The 20,180-nt window shown below is 38.4% G+C and overlaps 1 protein-coding gene and 1 long non-coding RNA gene across 14 annotated transcripts in view; one reads left to right on the top strand and one right to left on the bottom strand.

Annotated features, from left to right (window-relative positions):
• The first annotated feature begins 240 nt into the window (after positions 1–240).
• On the top strand, positions 241–18,013 carry LOC124856634. 2 transcript variants are annotated; one of them, XR_007035382.1, is made up of 4 exons: positions 241–778; positions 12,653–12,803; positions 14,820–14,908; positions 17,927–18,013. It is a non-coding gene; the product is annotated as an uncharacterized LOC124856634 (long non-coding RNA). The 2 variants fall into 2 exon arrangements; XR_007035381.1 differs by lacking the exon at positions 12,653–12,803.
• ptprt (protein tyrosine phosphatase receptor type T) overlaps positions 15,968–20,180 on the bottom strand; it is a 444,335-nt gene continuing 440,122 nt past the window's right edge. For all 12 annotated transcript variants that reach the window (XM_047347294.1, XM_047347295.1, XM_047347298.1 and 9 more), the window contains one exon: positions 15,968–18,734. In XM_047347294.1, the coding sequence (XP_047203250.1) occupies positions 18,681–18,734 (54 nt within the window). In that variant the 3' untranslated portion in view covers positions 15,968–18,680. The remainder of the gene's footprint in view (positions 18,735–20,180) is intronic.

Raw genomic sequence — 20,180 nt, 5'->3', positions numbered from 1 at the left:
TGGCTACTGAGCTCATCAACAGGTTGCAACAGAGACACTGTAAGAGTCACAGAAAGGCATAGAAGTGGACATCCCTTGGCCACATCCATCACTGATGGCCACTTAATTGTAAACGGTACAACCGGATTGTCAAGTTAATCCAACATATCTGACAGTTTTAAATGGTTTACTATCTCCATGCAACTGGAGTGCACTCTACAACGAATCAAGCGCACCCATCCCTGTCATTGCTCTATCTCAGCAGGCAAATCTATAGGGTAATCCTGTTCACCTGTGCTCAGATTGAATTCTATTCAGAGAAAGAACTTCAGCTGAAAGCTTCTCCAAAGACACCACTGGTTATCAACCTACTTATGTCCTAGGAATGTTGCACTGCTGTTAAGGTCCATCTAAAAAGAAAGGAGGAATAAACAAATGTGACTGAGCTGAGTTATTCCTGTGTCTCTTTGGAGGAAGCAAGCCTTTTCAAGTTTGGGAAAATGCTGAAGTGACTTCAGATGGAGAAAAAACATGACAGTTGATAACCGAGGTTCCAGTGAAGAACTGAGTGACCTGGTGAGCGGAAGAGGACAATCAAGGAGGACATCACGCATCAGCATTAAGGTTCACAATGGCTGAAGAAATGTTTGGAAAGTCACTAAAACAATTAAAGTTGGAGCGAACCATGGCTAAATCTTCCTTCACCAAGCAAGCCAACTTCCTGAGCAAAAGAGCTCCCAATATGACAGAGATGGAACTGCGGGAGGAGTTCAAAAAGCTCACCTCTGATGCTAGACATGTAAGTGATTCAAATGATGATTACAAAGCTGGGCTTTTAGCAGAAAAGGAAGACAAAGCTGGGGAACATGGTGAAGTGGAACTTGATAAACAGCAACAAGCCGATTTGGAAAAAACTATTAATGACTGTGAATTGAAATTAGAGGAAGTCAAACAAATAGTTCATTTCAATTTGTGGAGGAAATATGGTCAAGATGAACTCTGCACTGCAATTCAGCAGACAGAAAAGGCTTGTGATGATGCTGCTGATATACAGGTTTTAGCTGTGAACAAAAGGGCGTATGAAATGCAGCTGTCCTTTGTTGCGGAAGTGATTCACAAAGCAATTAAAAGCCTTGCTACCTGGGAAATATGGGTTCCAGCAGAAGAAAGAAACAGTTTAGATGGTAAAGTAAGGCAGCTTAAAGTGATGAGAAATAAACTTCAAACAAGAAAATCACAGTTCGCTGTAGCACAAACAAATCACAGAGGAAAAGAGTAAATCTGCAGCAGCTCAATCAGACTTCACATCTTTACCTATACAGGCACAAGCCACATCCATTGTGAAGATCCATCCCATTATCCCTCCAAAATGTTATGGATATAAAAGGAATTTTCATAGATGGAAGAAAGACTGGGATAATCTACAGAAACAGGGGGATCCAACTGGCTTAGTTGAGGTGAAAAAGTTTCAATTGTTGGATAGTGTGGATGAAAGGATATGTCGTGAATTGCACTTGTTTTCATAAGATGCTGCTACAGACATGTTCAGAGTGATGGAAAATAGATATGGAAACAAGTCAAGTATTGCTTTGGAGATTATTGAAGAGCTTGAGAAAATCCCACCCCTGAAAACAAATCAGCCAATTCAATTCAGTTTATTTACATAGCACCAATTCACAACACATGTTGTCTCAAGGCACTTCACAACAGTCAGGTACATACATTCCAATTGATCCTAACCATTGAACAGTGCAGTCAGTTACAGTTAAGCTCAGTCAATCGCCATGTCTAAGAGAGAGAAAGGGTTAAACACTAAAAGACAGGGCTATGTGGATCATCGGTAGAGGGTGAGCATTAAGTTGTTGCCAGCAGAAGCTTGGACGAAAGAAAGGTGTCACAGGTAGACAAAGAGCCAGGCCAGGTGTAGCTTCTAGGAAGAGAAAAGAGGGAGAACAAAGTTAAAAGCTGAAATAACAGCAAATAATGAAAAATTGGAGAGTAGTGTGAGAATGTAGCTGAGAGAGTGAAAGTGGCCATTATGTCCTCCAGCAGCCTAAGCCTATAGCAGCATAACTACACAGAAAGTTTCATTTCAGATTATTTAGTTAAACGGCGCTTATTTACAACAATGTCGTCTCAAGGCACCCCGCAAAGGGTCCCACTGATGGTCATTGTTATACTAAAAAACACAAGGATTGGGATACCTCTCTCTGTCAGACTGATTATAACCATTGGAAAAGAGAAGGGGTCGTACAGGTAGCAGAAATGGAGGGTGTGTTTGCACCTCAACCATAACTGAGCCGGTTTTGGCTAAACCTGACTCCCCCTTACTCCAACGAACATTGAGGGAGGAAGGCTCCCTCCCTGATAACCTAAGCCACTCTAACTATAAGCTTTATCAAAAAGGAAAGTTTTAAGCCTAGCCTTAAAAGTAGACAGGGTGTCTACCTAACGGACCAAAACCGGGAGCTGGTTCCACAGGAGAGGAGCCTGATAACTAATGGATCTGCTTCCCATTCTACTTCTAGAGACTCTAGGAACCACCAGTAAACCTGCAGTCTGAGAACAAAGTGCTCTGTTAGGAATATATGGAACAATCAGATCTCTGATGTATGATGGAGCTAGATCATTAAGGGCTTTATATGTGAGGAGGAGAATATTAAATTCTATTCTGGATTTAACAGGGAGCCAATAAAGGGAAGCTAAAATAGGACAAATATGATCTCTTTTTAATTTTCATCAGAACTCTTGCTGCAGCATTTTGAATCAGCTGAAGGCTTTTAACTGCATTTTGTGGACATCCTGATAGTAAAGAATTACAATAGTCCAGCCTTGAAGTAACAAATGCATGGACTAGTTTTTCAGCGTCACTCCTGAATAGGATATTTCTAATTTTGGCAATGTTCCGGAGGTGAAAGATGGAAATCCTAGAAACCTGTTTAATATGGGATTTAAATGACATGTCCTGGTCAAAAGTAACACCAAGGTTTTTACTTTATTACTGGAGGTCAATTTAATGCCATCCAGGTTAAGTGATTGACTAAGCAGTTTCTTTTTTAAAGACTCCGGGCCAAAGACAACAACTTCTGTCTTGTCTGAATTTAGAAGCAAAAAATGTAAAGTCATCCAAGTTTTTATATCTTCAAGACATGCTTGTAGTCTATCTAACTGCTTGGGTTCATCAGGATTTATGGATAAGTAAAGCTGAGTGTCATCAGCAGAACAGTAAAAAGTCATCCCATGCTGCCTCATAATTTGACCTATTGGAAGCATATACAGGGGTTGGACAATGAAACTGAAACACCTGGTTTTAGACCACAGTAATTTATTAGTATGGTGTAGGGCCTACTTTTGCGGCCAATACAGCGTCAATTCGTCTTGGGAATGACATATACAAGTCATGCACAGTGGTCAGAGGGATTTTAAGCCATTATTCTTGCAGGATAGTGGCCAGGTCACTACGTGATACTGGTGGAGGAAAACGTTTCCTGACTCGCTCCTCCAAAACACCCCAAAGTGGCTCAATAATATTTAGATCTGGTGACTGTGCAGGCCATGGGAGATGTTCAACTTCACTTTCATGTCCATCAAACCAATCTTTCACCAGTCTTGTTGTGTGTATTGGTGCATTGTCATCCTGATACACGGCACCGCCTTGAGGATACAATGTTTGAACCATTGGAAGCGCATGGTCCGCAAGAATGGTTCAGTAGTCCTTGGCCCATCTAGCACAAGTATTGGGCCGAGGGAATGCCATGATACGGCAGCCCAAACCATCACTGATCCACCCCCATGCTTCACTCTGGGCATGCAACAGTCTGGGTGGAACGCTTCTTTGGGGCTTCACCACACCGTAACTCTACCAGATGTGGGGAAAACGGTAAAGGTGGACTCATCAGAGAACAATACATGTTTCACATTGTCCACAGCCCAGTATGTCAGGAGTATGTCAAAGATTTTATTTTTAATAGAATCAATTTTATTTAAGAAGAATCCCATAAAGTCATGGCTGCTAAGAGCTAAGGGAATGGATGGCTCAACAGAGCTATGACTCTGTAAGTTTAGCAACTGTACTAAAGAGAAACCTAGGATTATTCTTGTTCTCTTCTATTAATGATGAGAAATAAGCTGTTTTGGCTTGGCAAAGTGTCTTTTTATATAACAGTAGGCTATTTTTCCAGATTAAGTAGGAATCCTCTAGGTGTGCAGAGCACAATTTTCTCTCCAATTTTCTAACATTGTGCTTTAAAGTATGCTGCTCTGAATCAAACCAAGGAGCTAGCCTCCAATGAATAATTACCTTCTTTTTCAAGGGGGCTGCATTGTCTAATGCACCACGCAATGATGAAGTAACACTATGAACAAAAGAATCAATTTGTGAAGGGGCAGAAACAGAATTATTGCCCTCCACTGTGCTTTTCAGTGATAATGAGGAAATTAAAAGTGGAACAGATTTTTTAAAGGTTGTTACAGCATCGTCTGATAATGATCTACTATAATGAAATTTTCTTTCAGGTGTGGAGTACTCGGTTAAATTAAACTCAAAGGTTATTAAGAAATGGTCAGACAGGACAGGGTTATGAGAAAATATTGTTATGTCTTTACAGTCAATGCCATATGTCAGCACAAGGTCGAGAGAATTAAGACAAAGGTGGGTAGGTTTGTTAATGTTTTGAGCAAAGCCAATTGAGTCTAAGATAGCATTAAATGCTATATTTAGGCTATCACTTTCAACGTCAACATGAATGTTAAAATCCCCCACTATAATAACTTGATCTGTATTTAACACTAAATCAGATAAAAGGTCTGAAAACTGATCTAAAAATTGAGAGTAAGGGCCTTGTGGACGGTACAAAACAACAAATAGAAGGGGTTTTAGTGCTTTGCAATTTGGATGACGAAATGGTGCAAAGAAAAGCAGCAATTAAACTGTCAGAAGCAACTTTAAACAGCTGGGAAGGACCTGTGTGGGTATGTAAACCATCAAGTGGCACCAAATCCTCACTCTGTAACCACTCCTGTGCGCTTAGTATGGAACAGCAGTTAAAGATTTGAAGGGCTGAGTATCAATGACATTCTGCTGAAAGGTCCTGATGTTTTAAATCCTATACGTGCTGTTTTACTTAGGTTCAGAAGAGGAGTACATGCTGCCTTGGGAGACATTAAAAAGATGTACAACTCTGTATGGTTAGAGGACCTAGAGAGACACCTGCACAGATTACTCTGGAGAGACAGCCCAAGAGAGGAAATCAGTGAGTTTGCTATTACCAGAGTTAATATTGGGGATCGTCCCGCTGGATGTATTGCCCAAATAGCAATGCGGGAAACAGCAAAACTACTAATGTTTGATTGTTGTGTAGAGGAGCGGAGGATTCTGGAAGAAGACTGTTATGTTGATGACATTTTAACATCTGACAATAATCCAGAACTTTTGCAAAACCACATAAAGAAGGTGGAATAAATCTTGCAAGCTGGAGGATTTTTGTTGAAACCATGGGTCTTGTCAGGCCAAAGTGGTAGGCGAAACACTTCTTCAGAAAAGGACATTTCCTCTCCTGATGAAGGAAAAGTCTTTATACTCCCCAACCAGCTGAAGGAGGAGGACAATAAGGCTTTGGGAGTTGGATACCTGGTGGAAGAAGATAAATTATATGTGATGACATCAATCAACTTCTCAAAAAGAAGGAAAATAATGAAGGTGGGACAGGACCTAAGAGAAGAGGAAGTTAAGATAAATACTCTAAATCCTCTCACTAGAAGAGAACCTCTGAGCCAAGTAGCCAGCCTCTTTGATCTCATTGGTCGAGCTACACCTATCAAACAGAAGGGGGCAATTTTAGTGAGAAAGGCTTTTCAAGCAGCCAGAAGCGGAGGTAAAGCAGGGGACACCTGGGACCAACCACTTTTAGATGGGCTTAGAAATGAAGCAATTGAACTGTTCCAAGAATATGTGCGTCTGAGCCAAATTACATTTTACAGGAGTTTGACACCAATTAGTTGGAGTGGAAAACCCATGGGAATAACCTTTTCTGATGGAAGCGACAAAAGTTATGGTGCAGTTCTATACTTCAGATGGGAGACTAAGCAAGGGATCCAAGTGAGATTGGTTGAATCCAAAGCAAAGCTCACTCCACTTGATCAAAAAGGAGACTCTGTTAAGGCAGAAATTTGTGGTGCAGTGTTTGCAGCTCGTCTGAGGAGGTATGTTGAAAAGCACAGCAGGATGGACATTGGAAACTGGTTCCATTTTTTGGATAGACAAACCGAGCCATTCAGCGTGACAGTTATTGATACCGGTCTTTCTTTGCAAACAGAGTAGGTGAAATACAGAAAGCTAGACCTGTCACAGATTGGTGGTGGATTCCAGGTGATCTCAATATTGCCGACAGTATAACAAGAGGAGCATCTCCTGAGTACCTTCAAGAGGATTCACAGTGGCAAAATGGACCAAAATTCCTGTGCCAACCTATTGAACAATGGCAGATAAAGTCTGCCAAAGATATTGCTGTGTCGCAAAGCTCCAAAGGAAAGCTTTTTCAGCAGTGATGACCAGGGCACAATCCAAGCAAATTAATGTGATATAAATTAGGAAGGAGGATGAGACAAAGAATCCATTAAAAGCCAGTGAGTGGAAGGGCAGTCAAAGCAAAGTTTTTCCACTAACTTGTATTGCCAAGCAATTAATCCAAGAGAGAAGATACAGTAATCTTTCTAAACTGGTCAGAGTTATTGCATGGGTGAGAAGAGCTATTGAAAAATGGAAACTCATATTAAAAAGACAGAGTGCCAGCAAAGGGAAAGTAAAGATCTGCACAAACCAACAGACAGCCATTCATGCTGGACTTAGTGCTAAAGAGTGTGAGGATGTGATGAAAGATGTTTTTCTGGCTGCTCAAGAGAGTACTCTATTCAATGACACCACTTTGAACAGACTAGTTGTGTTTAAAGAACAAGGCTCTGGACTTCAGGTATGTGGGGGACGCATTCAATCTTTTGTTGAAGACAAAAAAGTAGTTCCTATCTTACCATATGATTCATGGATATCCACACTGCTTGCCCTTGAATCTCATGAGATAAATCACGAAGATATTGCTGGAACATTATTGCGGATGAGAACAAAAGCATGGGTGGTAAGAGGCAGAAGATTGGCTAAAAAAGTTGTGGATAACTGCGTGATATGCCAGAAAGCCAAAGCAAAAAGGTGTAAGCAGATAATGGGGGATCTCCCTCCTGAAAGAACACAGCCTGCCAGACCGTTTGAGTACACAGCTGTTGATCTGTTTGGGCCCTATGAAGTGAGAGATGAAGCTCGGAAAAGGGTGAAACTGAAAGTGTGGGGCATCATCTTCTGCTGCATGTCATCTCGAGCTATCCACACAGATCTTGTAAGTGATCAATCAAGTGAAGGGTTCTTGTTGGCATACCAAAGATTCAGAGCCCTGAGGGGGCATCCAAAAAAGTTGTGGTCAGATGGTGGGAGAAACTTTGTCGGAGCTAAATCTGCTCTTAGTGATTTCTATTTGTTTTTTTAACCAACTTATCAAAGAACAAATTCAACAGAAAACTTTGAAACATGGGACTGAATGGTGCTGGAAAATACATCCTGCAGACTCACCCCACAGAAATGGAGCAGCAGAAGCAGCTGTAAAGATTGTCAAGCAAGCTTTACACAATTTAGGAGGAGATGGAGTTTTCACATGGGGAGAAATGTGACTGAGCTGAATTGTTCCTGCGTCTCTTTGGAGGAAGCAAGCCTTTTCAAGTTTGGGAAAATGCTGAAGTGACTTCAGATGGAGAAAAAACTTGACATGATGATGAATGCTACTCAACACCTGTCAAATTTAAAGGAGGTGAGAGACACCCTCAGACCCTTCGAAACTGTTTACATCAGCATGTTCTGCATGCTAGACAACCTGTAAGGGTACCTGACCACTCCACCAGGCACAGGCATTAATGTTCTGCATGGGCAGGGACCAGTGGGCCTCAGTGCTGTTCTCTAATGAAAGTCGGTTCACGTTGAGTAGAAACGATGTCTGCCAACGATGTTGAAGACATCAAAGAGAGTGCTATGCATCAGCCAATGTTATCACCAGATGAGCCTTAGGTGGTGGTGTTACAGTGCGGGCAGGTGCGTCTAGTTAAAACAGAACAACCCTACACTTTCCGAATGGTACAGTGATAAGCCCATACTATCTGAATACCATCATTAATCCAGGCATTGGGCCCCTGCATCAAGAACACAGGCCTGTTTTTAATCTTTATGGACCACAATGCTCCAGCTCATTGAGGTTGCATCATTAGGGTACAGCTGCTGGAGACTGGGGTACCTTGAATGGACTGGCCTGCACTTTCTCCAGACCTGAATCCCATAGAAAACAGCAGACAATAAGTGGACTTTTGAACAGCTTGAGACGTCATTATCAAACTGTAATTGATGCTCAGGCACATGACACATTACTGAGACATTGGCACTTTTTGTTGTGGTATACCCACCACTGTTGTTGGCTTTTGTTTCAATAAATTGTAGAGATCTAGAAGTCACTATTGCATGCTTCTAAGAAAATTCCCTACTTTCAATATATATATTACTGTAGTATGAATATTTCCATGAATTTTAGTTTGTGGAAAATGTTCAATTTTACAAACAGTGTCTGTCTGTCTTTAATATAAAAGGTACACAGTCCAACATTCACTTTTAGTCCAAATGTTGAAATGTATTTCTGTTCTGAATATAGGTTCACAATGTCTCTTCAGAACTGTGAATGTCAAAAAAAAAAAAATTACTGTGACTCCATACTCTAAGTGAGATCCACTTGTACGAGTATCACATTTTCAGTCTGTATTTAATAGCCAGTGCCATAAAATGCTGATTAAATTTGTCTCTTTTTCTCCATTTCTCTCATCTTGTTGGCCCTAACCTTTTTTTTTCTTTTTGTTCCAGTCTATTCCGTCTTATTTTCTTAAACCTCTTCGTCTCAGAGACTTGCTGTTGTACGCATAAAATACACACACACACACACACACGCACACGCACACACACACAATTATTCTGAGCAACAATTACTATTGAAGGGTTCCTCCATAGGCTAATACGCTCCGTTAAGCTCGGCACGCTTAAGTAAGCTCTCTTAGTGCTGGAGTCTCTCTCTCTCTCACACACACACATACACACCTTTACAGCACATAGGCTTCACTGTCAGCTTCCTGACTCTGAAAATGTCTGGCTGCTTGTGCTCTGTGATACTGACTTCTATAATTAATGGGAGTCAGTAAACTATGCACAAAGCCCTGTCAAAGAGCTCTATTTCCAGACAGTTTGAGTAATAATCATCACAGCTGTCGGTGATAGCTATAGAGGAATACATTTAGATTGATTTCAGTGGAACAAACTAACTTTAACAAACCAGCACTCTCACTATAACTCAATTAGTACATGATCATATTTATCTTTTCTACCTCTCCAACTTCCTCAACCTTAAATATGCAATTTCCACATGGTTATTTCATTGAGATGTTCAGGTAATTGAAGTTGCTCATTCAAAAATGTAATTAAGTTGAAATTGGTACAATAAACACACAGTTCACCGATTTTTCTGACACTTTGCAGATCTCCATAATCCTGTTGTTTTGATACATTCTAAGAACACTCTTGGCATGTTCCTGCCAATAGTACCGTATTTTCCGCACTATAAGGCGCACCGGATTATAAGGCGCATAGAATAGAAGCTACTGCAGTCAAACGTTTGACTGGGGTTGCGTTATGCATCCACTAGATGGAGCTGTGCTAAAGAGAATGTCAACAAAACAGTCAGATAAGTCAGTCAGTCAAACTTTATTAATACACTACAAACCAGCGTTCTGATAACTCCATTCACTCTCATGGTAAGGTCTCTACATAGAATTCTATTGAATAGAGCCAACCGCACGTTAGGAATGCATTGGAGTCTATGAAGTTGAAGTTAAAATCAAACGTTAGTTAAAACGTGAAAGGGAACTTTTCCGATTCCGTAAACACGTAAAAGAAACAGTTTGATGCACTAAATCAAACGTTAGTACTGTTACCCTTTCCTGTTTCTGTCCCCTGACCGTAGTCTGATGACACGGGAGACGCTTTCTCCAGGGCCGAAGTTACTAGTTTCCTCGGGGTTAACTCCCTCACTCATACGTTGCTGAGTTGAGCATGAAGAAACAGCATCAAAACACTGAGTTGTTGACGAGATTCGGAGTTCTTTTTAATGACTTTGCAGCACGTAAAAACACAGGGCTTACAGACTCATACACCGCTGCTCCGGTCGCCGTCTCTACCCACCCCACACACACAATAATACCGACGTCACTCCTTCACTCTTGATTCTCAGCTACGGCAGCACACAGCGCCACCTCTGTCCGGAGGAGTAATGTCAACATCTTCCATACACACACACGAAACATACACCCCACACACTGAGCTTCTAATCACATATAGTTCAGGCAATTCCTGCAACAGTACATTCAAACGTTATACACACACAAGTGGTGTTGGACTAGGAGTAAGCACAGTACAGGTGTTTACCGCTATTACTTCGGCGACGCCCCTGACTACGGTAGCCGTAATGCTGCAAGCGGTGCGGCTTTGTAGTTTACCGGTCGTACTGAAACATTTTGACAGAGCGCCGTGTACAACCAGTATGGATCAACCAATTAACCAATTGATCCATATATAAGGCGCTCCGGATTACAAGGTGCCCTATCATTTTTTGAAAAAATTAAAGGTTTTTAAGTGCGCCTTATAGTGCGGAAAATACGGTAGTCTGAAAACTATTTCCATTGCTCTGACCTATAAACATGTTAATTTTGCCTTATATATTTTCATAACACTTGGAATATATCAGCCAACAATTATTGATCTCGACACACTTCTTTGCAATATGAATATTGCACACATTGATATTGTGATGACAATATATCCAATGCACCTTTTGAGAATTTTTAAATTTCCTATTAAACTTAGAATAAGCAATTAATTAATCAGATTTTAGTGCTGAAGATCAAGTTTATATTGCTTTTTTGAACAGTAAAAGATGTTCTGAGGGGAGTGTAATTATTTATGTCCATATTGTAAATAGATCAGAATTTGGGAGCAAAAAGGTACTTCTCCTTTCAACTTCTGCTGCAATAGAAGGTTGTGGTTTTTGACTTTTATCTCAGTCGAAAGGGGCTGTATGAAAATGTTATCAGCTGGAAATTGGTGCATACTTTTTATATTCCTTTGTAAGATTCCTCCAGCATTTATTAGTAAAATGTATGGTGTAACCTAACTACTTTGATTTCAAAGAAACAATTGGTATTTTTGCTGCTAAAATTATATAACATTGATTAGCATAGTGACCCCTATTTCACATTGACTGTGTTCCTTGCCTGTTCCTTCATCCGTCCCAGATTGTGCATTATGGTAGTTTATACAGGATACGTTTTGGGATCCGTTCATGCATCAGACAACGTTATCCATGAATTTACTCCAATTGTAATTCTGGTGTTTGTGGTCCATCCTCCTTCAAAAATAAACTTGATCTGTATCTCGCAGTGCCACGGAGCCAGTGCTAATTATCACATTGAGTAGAATGACTTCTATTTGCAACGGAGAGCAAAACACAGATGATGGACTCTGTGAATTAGGAGTGATCATTTTACATTCTTTGTTTGTATTTTCATTTTCAGAAATTGACTTAAATGTAGAACAAACACCTGAAGAATTTCATAGATATTTTCTACTGTTATTTGCATAATAAAACTTTTACTTTTGTATTGTTCTACTCTTTATAGAGTAACAGAAGTATAACACATTTATATAAGCTGGTTAAATATTTTTGGCTTTCTGCTCAGGTAACCTGCTTGCAGCTTGCCAACTGTAGTTTAAACAGTGATGCTGTTTTAAACTGTAGTTTAAAACTGCATCACTGTTTAATCTAAAACGTGACTGTAGGAGTCATGTTTTAGATTATATGCCAAGATTATTTTGTTTCAAGACATGAAACATTTCCAAACAGCCTAATTTGCCTTTCTAGTAAGCATGGGAAACGTTTGAGTCTTCTTTTGGCCAGCTGACCAGCAGTGTGCTGCAACAGATATGAAGGGGCAGTGAGGTGTTTCTATTTCCCCGATAGAACTCGAGAAATCGCAGATCAATCCAGTACTTTGTTGGCCTCTAACTGAAAGAACTTTAGACCTTAGCAACAGTTTGATGGAGAATCTGATGAAGAAAACTGGCACATACCATGATAAAAATGAAAAAGGTATTTACGTAGATTCAGAATCAGCTTTGTATTTTATGAATGTTTTCAGCTCCTAGTTAAATTCTGGGAATTCAGTAGCATAAATATAGGAAGATAAACCTGATTCTTTCTTTAAATAGATTATTGTATCATTATTATTCACCAAAAGATTAGTAGATAAATCTTGAATTGAGCTATTCAAGAAGATGTTTAAAAAGGCATTTAAAGGCACAGAAATATGTAAAAATATAATAATTAACATACCATGCTGTTGTTGCTTATTTCATAGCTTACCTGTTTAGTAATTAACCTACAGATGGAAAAAAATACTGGAGTTTTTCTTGTTTTCAAACATCAGCGCCGTCATTGCAACCTTTTGCACGAAGTGCCTGGTAATTACTCCACTGTGTTCATTTTGACAGCCTTCCTGCTTTAATTAATCGCCATCCTGGAGAGAAGAAAAAGGGGACTCGATATGACCAAAGCAGCTGTTCTGTTCTTCCACAACCATATCCGGTGTCACAAGCGTGAGCAGTCAAAACATCAGACACTACAGCTGTTGTCTAATTAGAGGTATTCTCTTAACAAGTTCAGTGTTTTGTTGGTGCCTCAAGGCAGCAAGAAAACAAAGTGAATGTCAAGTGAAAACAATTCATAAAGCTGTCAGTAGAGATGCAGTGGCATGGGTTTCAGAGTGAAGTGTTAACCTAAAAATGGTAATTAAGTCAGATTCCTAAAACAAACTGTTGTGGAAGTTCGCTTAGATAGCATTGTTTTAATCTCTAAAATATTAAATATTTGCTCAAATGATTATGATTTTTATATTAATCAATGAGCAAAAACAATGAACTAACTACTACTACTGTTTTATTTTTTTATTTTTGGCATGACTATAACGTGAGAATTAGACCATGGTGTTTTCCAAATTTCACTTGAAGCTCTGGGAAGCTTCATTTACAGTAGCTTTAGATTTAAACCACAAACTTTTATTTTTAATCCGATTTTATGTTGTAGACAAATGCAAAGTTGTGTTGCCTAATTGTGAAATGGAGGAAAATTATACATGGTTTATTTTTTTGTTAAAATTGGGTCAGTTTACTTTGATACCCCTAAATAAAATCAGTTAAAATCAATGGCCATCTGGAGTTAGTCCAGACCTAGGTCCAATGGAGAATCTGTGGACTTCAAAACTGTTGTTCAAAGTCATATCCATCCAATTCAACTGCGTTCTTGCTATTTTGCAAAGAATTGGCAACAATTTTAGTCTCCAGATATGTAAAGGTGGTAGAGGCATACCCAAAAACATTTGTAGCTATAAATACAGCAAACATGCAAACTTCAGATTTTCTTCTGTAAAACAAAATTGTAAGAATGTATATTTTTCCTTCCAACTCTTCTGCACTAGTACTACTATGTGTTTATCTATCACATAAAATTCATAAAACGTTTGTGGATCTAAAATGACATACATTAGTTTAAAAGATGTGAAACAATGCACAAATTGTTTAATTTGATTGTACTCAAAGAAAAGACATACATGTTCAAAAGGGGACATTCCGAAGAATTCTTACACCATCGGAACAGTTATCTCATGGAAATCTGCTTGAATGTTTCCAAGAAGCCTCGAGAGGATATTTCTGCAGCTTTCTGCACAAATATACAGAATAAAAGTGGATAAAAGCATCAGGCACATTAAAGAGGAATAAAAGTTTAGCAATGGGTCTAAAACTGACAGAGAGAGATGAATTAGATGTGCTGCAGACTTCCAATAACCTTGTTACACATTTCCAAGGAAGAAAAATTATTAATAACCCTGTTTGAGTGGAACAAATATATTACAGTGGCAGTGGGAACCCCTCCCTCTCAGACCCAGATAATGACATTTCAGTGAGAGCAAATGAAATGGGCCAATTTTCAAACTCATTACGAAGTCGGTTCAGAAAACGAGAAAGTGACTAAAAAATGGGAGCTGATAGATGCCGACTATGGCTTGAAAGATGTTTGTGGGTTTCTCTGAGCCTTTCATCAACCTGGATGAGGTGTGTGTTCTGTACGCTTTCAGAAAATCTTTTTTTATGTGTGCGAGAGCATCAGCTGAGCCCAAAGCTGAACTGACAGACAGCTTCCCTCTGTGGGGCCCCTCGGTGTTTCTGATTGATCGTCATAATGCTGAGGTACAGGCCCCGTCCTTGGTGCCTATGCTAATCGCAGCCTCATGCATATTTATGAGCTCCTTGGGAATCAAGCAGCTAAATAAAGGATGAGACCATTGGCTTTGAACTGCGGTGATCTCTGGTGATTGATTAGAAAAAGGAAAAAATCAGCCTGGAAAGACCAAAGGTTTTGTTTTTATTTAACTTTAGGGATCATAATGGGAGCTCATGGTGGTAGGATGACAAGTAAAGCTGGTCACTCATGTTGAAGTCCTGTTTATTTGTACAATTATGAAATGTTTGATACGTTTCCTCTTTCAGATTTTTCCTTTTAATTTCTTCGACTATACGCTACTAATAGGGTCAAGTGAGTGATGAAATATTGCTTAAACTAGTTTATTTTCATGAGCCAGCTTTTCTTTTTTTCTGTTTTCAGTCCGGCTGATCCAGATTTGAATGACCATGCAGAGTATAAAACATTAAAATGTCAAGGCAAACTTGCTTTTATGGGACCGCAGTGCTCAGGTAGGTTTTTTTTTCCCCATATTAAGTCTCTATTCTTCATAAGCAAGTGCAAATTATTAGAAAACCAACAATAGCCAACTCTACTATCCCTTTTCATGTGTTTTCTCAAAATAAGAAAAATATTTTATTATGAGAGAAATAACGTAATAGGGATTTTTACTTTTCGCAAACATATTGCTAAAATCTTGTCTCGTGAAACCAGTATCATGTATAATCTTGTCGGGTCTCATTAACTGGGTTTAGCCTTAGAATACTTTGTTCTAACGGCCTATCATAAAATTGTAAAAATGGAGTATTTGTCTGATAGTGAAAACTGTCTGATCATAAAAAGTGCAAATATTTCAACCTGTACCAGACCTTATATTGTATTAATACTAATGCATCAATTTCGGTTTAAATGAGTTTATCAATGTAGGGCCAACTCACCCCAAGCAGGTCCAATCCTGATCCAAATATGCAGAATCCAATTCAGCCCAAGTTAGGTTTGCTTGAATACAATTTGATCCCATAGTTTAAATCTCGAGCTGTGTCGGTGAATAGTTGTATATAAAATATGCAAGTATCCTGATGTGACTTACTCAGACAGCCAGAGGATCAGGAAGGCAGGGTTATGGTTAGGCAGGACATTAGCAATTTAATTACTATCTTAAAGTCATCAGCCTCAGTTATTTCTACCAGTTATTTCACATTGAAACCCTGGGTCCCATACAATAAAAAAGTAGATATTTTCACTCTTTCCCAGTGATCAAATTTAACTAATTTAGTTTTAATGGATTCCTTGTAACCCCAGACCTATAATGCTCATAATAAATGATTAATGCTCATATTACAGAGAGTTAAAATTGGTCACATGAAATGGAGTTGAATGGATTTAATAAATAGGAGTTATTTTCAGGTTACAATCTTTACGGAGACATGAAAGCAGTATTTTTCTACTCCAGTAAAAGCTCTACGACTCATCTGTATTTAATGCTAAAATGTTTAAATAATGTTTCCATAGCCATTATAATATTAGGTCTGTTATGAAACTGTAAAAAATAAAAAAGAGGCAAGATCCAATTCAATGTTTTGGTCCCTTTATTTACTGTTAACCACATTTCAAACAACTAAACAACAAATGAAAATGGCATCACCAGATCCAAACAGCACTTTGCTTGACAAATAATCATCAGATTATTTTACAAAAGAAATGTACAAATTCAGGACAAAACTCTACAATGAATGAATTAGAAATAAAATATAGTACAGGTTAAGAGCCGTGAACCAAGCACATGAAATAAAATAGATAAAGCCTCTGTAAAAATGACAAGGAATAAAGATGTCTGGCATTCACTCTGTCTTCAGTATAGAACTGTTATGATCTTTGTCTCAATAGGTCCATAATGAGTCCAATTGGACTCGAGTAAAAAAAAAAAAAGAACCAGAACTTAAACACAGACGGAACAGTTTATCATATTTTATAAATGTTAGGTTTGCTGCTTCTTTCAGTGATCATGGACAATTATGAGAAATGTCTGGAAAAAAAAAAAACGACAATGCGTGCTGGTTCTAAAAGGCTTAAGGTACAGTTAGGGTGAAAGGAGGGAACTCACTGTTTCAGTGTTAGTGTTTAACATTTCAGGACATGGGAAATAAAGAATAAAGTCTACACCCAGTTCCAAAACAATTTAAATCTAACCTCAAGTGTACAAAAACATCCTACAAACTCCACAGTTATTCAATAAATGAAAGTTGCCAAAATGAAAAAGTTGTAAATCTAAGTAACAATGATTCCGATAGTTGGAGAACAACCTGTAGTGGAAATAACTACTAGTAGTCTCACAATGTTGCTTCAGTTCACTTATGTTTGCAAGGTTCCTTAAGGTCCCACCACAGCATTTTAATTAAGGTCAGGTCTTGTCTTTGACTGGTGTCTCTGCAGCACCGCGTTTGATTCTATTTTAGCCATTCTGTGGTAGATTTGCAGTCCTGCTAGTGACACAGTTTGGGCCATGTTTCAGCTGTCAGACGGGAGCTTACATTTGACTCTACAATACTTTGCTACACAGAGAAGATGTTAATGTTATTACATGTAACTGAAGCCTAGAGTTGAAGATGGAGCTCTTGAGATTTTATAATTTATCTGAGCAGGTGTGGTGACTGTTCCATGTTTTTGTACACATTTTAATAATCTTAGAACCTGGTAAAGATACTTTTCGTGTCCTGGTATGTGAAATCTAAGAATGGAAACAGAGTGTGCTTTCTCTTTCCCATGACTAAGTGACGGTAACGGATAAGTACGTCCTGCGGCACCTAGAAAATTCAAATTAGGTCCACCTTCTCCCCATGCAGGTTGTCTAACATTACAAGCTGAAATAGTTTTCTGCTCTACATAAAAGTCTGATCATTTTTAAACCTGCTTAGATGTCTTATTGATTGTTAACAAAGGAAAAATAAATATGAACCATATCTTTGTCATTTTAATGATTAAAAACACAATGAGGAGAGGGTTAAAACTGAAATTTCACCTCTAAAACCTTAGGGCATGTTTTCTTATTTGGATGGAAATCAAGGACACTTAACATTTTTTTTTTCTGATCAGAATTGACGAGTACGTATCTTAACAAATGGATGATATCCATCTTTCATTGCAAAAATTGTGCAAAAAAGGTTACCTTTTTCCATATATACACCTTTCCACAAGCTACTAAAGCTCAGCCGAGCTCATAATGTCACACATGCAATTGCATCACTAAAAGAATTAGATGGAGACATGATTTTGATTTTAGTTTTTTACCTAAAATAACAACCAAGCATCCCAGGTTCTGTCCCTGGAGTTAAAAAGGCAAAATGCAAAATATAAAAATCTTATTTTTTTTCACACAGCATGTACAGGTGTACACTTTGTAGAAAGATTATGCACCAAATTATAAACTAATGAAAATGACAAACGGCCTTTCAGAGCTGCAGGGTTTTAAAATAATTTTGTTCTGGTATTAGTTTGTTTGTTTGACTGTGGTTGTCTTATTTTATTTACAGAAACAGAGGATGCACACTGGACGACTCACTTTTAATTATTTCACAGCTCCAGACAGAAAAAAGATTCAGTTACTTTGGCCTTCAAAGGTAGGATGTTCTAATCCATGTTCTGCGGTTATTCTGCTCTGAACTGGTCATTCTGTGAGATTTGCAACTTTGTTTTGTTGCATTTGTAACAGTTTGTCTCGGTCAAAGTACAAATATTCTATAGAAAATTCTTAGATTTTATTTTGTTGCAGTTTGTTGATTACCTTAGTTTTAACCTGATTTTAGTTGTGTAAAATCTTCCAGTGTGCTTCGAGCCTTCAGAGGGAAACAACATTCAAGGCTTAGAATATATCTAAAAAGGAAATACTGTACATTAGTCACATCACAACCTGACAGAGAGGAAACTAAGAAAAAAATTAGCTTTTTTAAACATCTTAACTTTCTTTAAACATAATTTCTCTTTGTACAAGCATGTAAAGTCCATTGTCTTGCTGAAGCAGATGCACACACAAAACACTGAGTGTGTATGTTGGGGCATTTTTTCCATCCTCTGTACAGGTCACAGGCTCACCAAAAGATGAACGAACACACACACACACACACACACACACACACACACACACACACACACACACACACACACACACAGCCTCTCTGAGGTCGAGTTCAGCTCAGCATGAAGCAGTTTTGCACTTTGTGTGTCTCAGTGTTGCTTTGAGAAAGACGGGCAGCGTCAGCAGCAGAGACTCGTTTGCCCACCATCAGATCAGAAGGAGTTCAGAGCCTCTAGAGCCACTTCATAGCAGAACTTGTACTGTTCCTGAGAGGGTGAAAAGCCAAAGAGGAATCAGTCATCACTTTAATTCAATATGAAGATTCATTCAATTCGACTTAAACTACAAAAGTAAAAACAAAATGTCAGTGGACGGCCAATTAAAGCATTTACTAAACAATAGTTATTACCTAAATAAAAGCAGTTGTTTCTTCTCTAATCCATTTTTGGCTAACTGAGGCAATTCAAGAGTGATTGTTTCAGGTACAGCACTTTCCACAATTATTGGCCACCTTGTAAAAAGCCATATTAAATTAATATTTTACTGCAGAAGCTTGATCTCACACTAAGATGTTTACAAACTTTAACTATATTAGTTTAATAGTTTTACCTCTTACTGTAAAGATTTTGTTTTCGGCACAACTAGTACCCCTGCTGGTAATCTTTGTACAAGTTTCTTATCGCCAGTAGGGCAGAACATAAGGTAACATTATAATTACCCTGTTTAGATTAACCTATGTTTCTTAATTAACCAAAAGAAAATATTAAACGGTACCATAACACCAGTTTCATTGTACACATTTTAACATTGCACTAATAAGGCTTGGTCAGATGCATTAATGTGAGCTGCTTTCCTCATGTTTATCCATGAACAAAGGCAGAACATCATCCAATTAAAATGAAGCAACTGATATACTGCTAGCAGATTCAGATTGAAAGTAATATTGTTTCAGAGCGGTCCACCCAGAGTTCTGACTTCCTCCACAGATTTTCTTCCAGACTCATCATCAAAAATAAATTGTCAAATTAGGGGTGGAGAGCTTGTCATCATTTTTGGCTCAACTGTACCTGTATTCACAAAACTAATTAAAGTGCAAAACTAATTTGCAGTGAAATTAGTTTATTTCGCAGCCATGCTGTTGGAGTAAAGACAGAGCTTGGGTTGGCCTTTTAAGGCTATTCTAATCAAAGACTTTATGAGCGAGCACAGTGACTAATGGTGTGAGGACCTCCTGCTTCTTTTCGGGAAGTTTAATGTAATAATTCTGGCCCAGGATTATAATCTAATAAAACAATCTATCTGCTGGGAACCTCTGAGGCATAAGTAAGGAGATAAGCAAGCACCTAGCCAAATCCTGTATTCTCAAACTTTGACCTCTTACGTAGCATCTAAAAAGTTTTACATATAAAAGAACTACTCTGATATTAAAACTCTTGAAACCACCATTACCTTGAATGTCAACATGCTGACTTTACAGCTCTGCTTTGAATCTTTAATTTTCCCATGCGACCTATTACACTTAAGATTTTACCTTGAAGTAGGTGTTTAAGTTTCGCTTCACTTCTTTCAATTTTCAATACGCGCTCTAACTAAAAGCATTTGGTGGAAATGTATAAATTAATTCAAATAATAAAATTTGATGATTCCAGATCTGAACTGTACAACAATCTGGGGTCATAATAACTGACACCTAACACATTCCATCTGTCCAC

Source organism: Girardinichthys multiradiatus, chromosome 20 (assembly GCF_021462225.1).
Source record: "Girardinichthys multiradiatus isolate DD_20200921_A chromosome 20, DD_fGirMul_XY1, whole genome shotgun sequence".
In the NCBI taxonomy this organism is placed as follows: domain Eukaryota; kingdom Metazoa; phylum Chordata; class Actinopteri; order Cyprinodontiformes; family Goodeidae; genus Girardinichthys; species Girardinichthys multiradiatus.
Note: the sequence above shows the minus strand (reverse complement) of the source record. Positions and strands in the feature narration are given on the sequence as shown.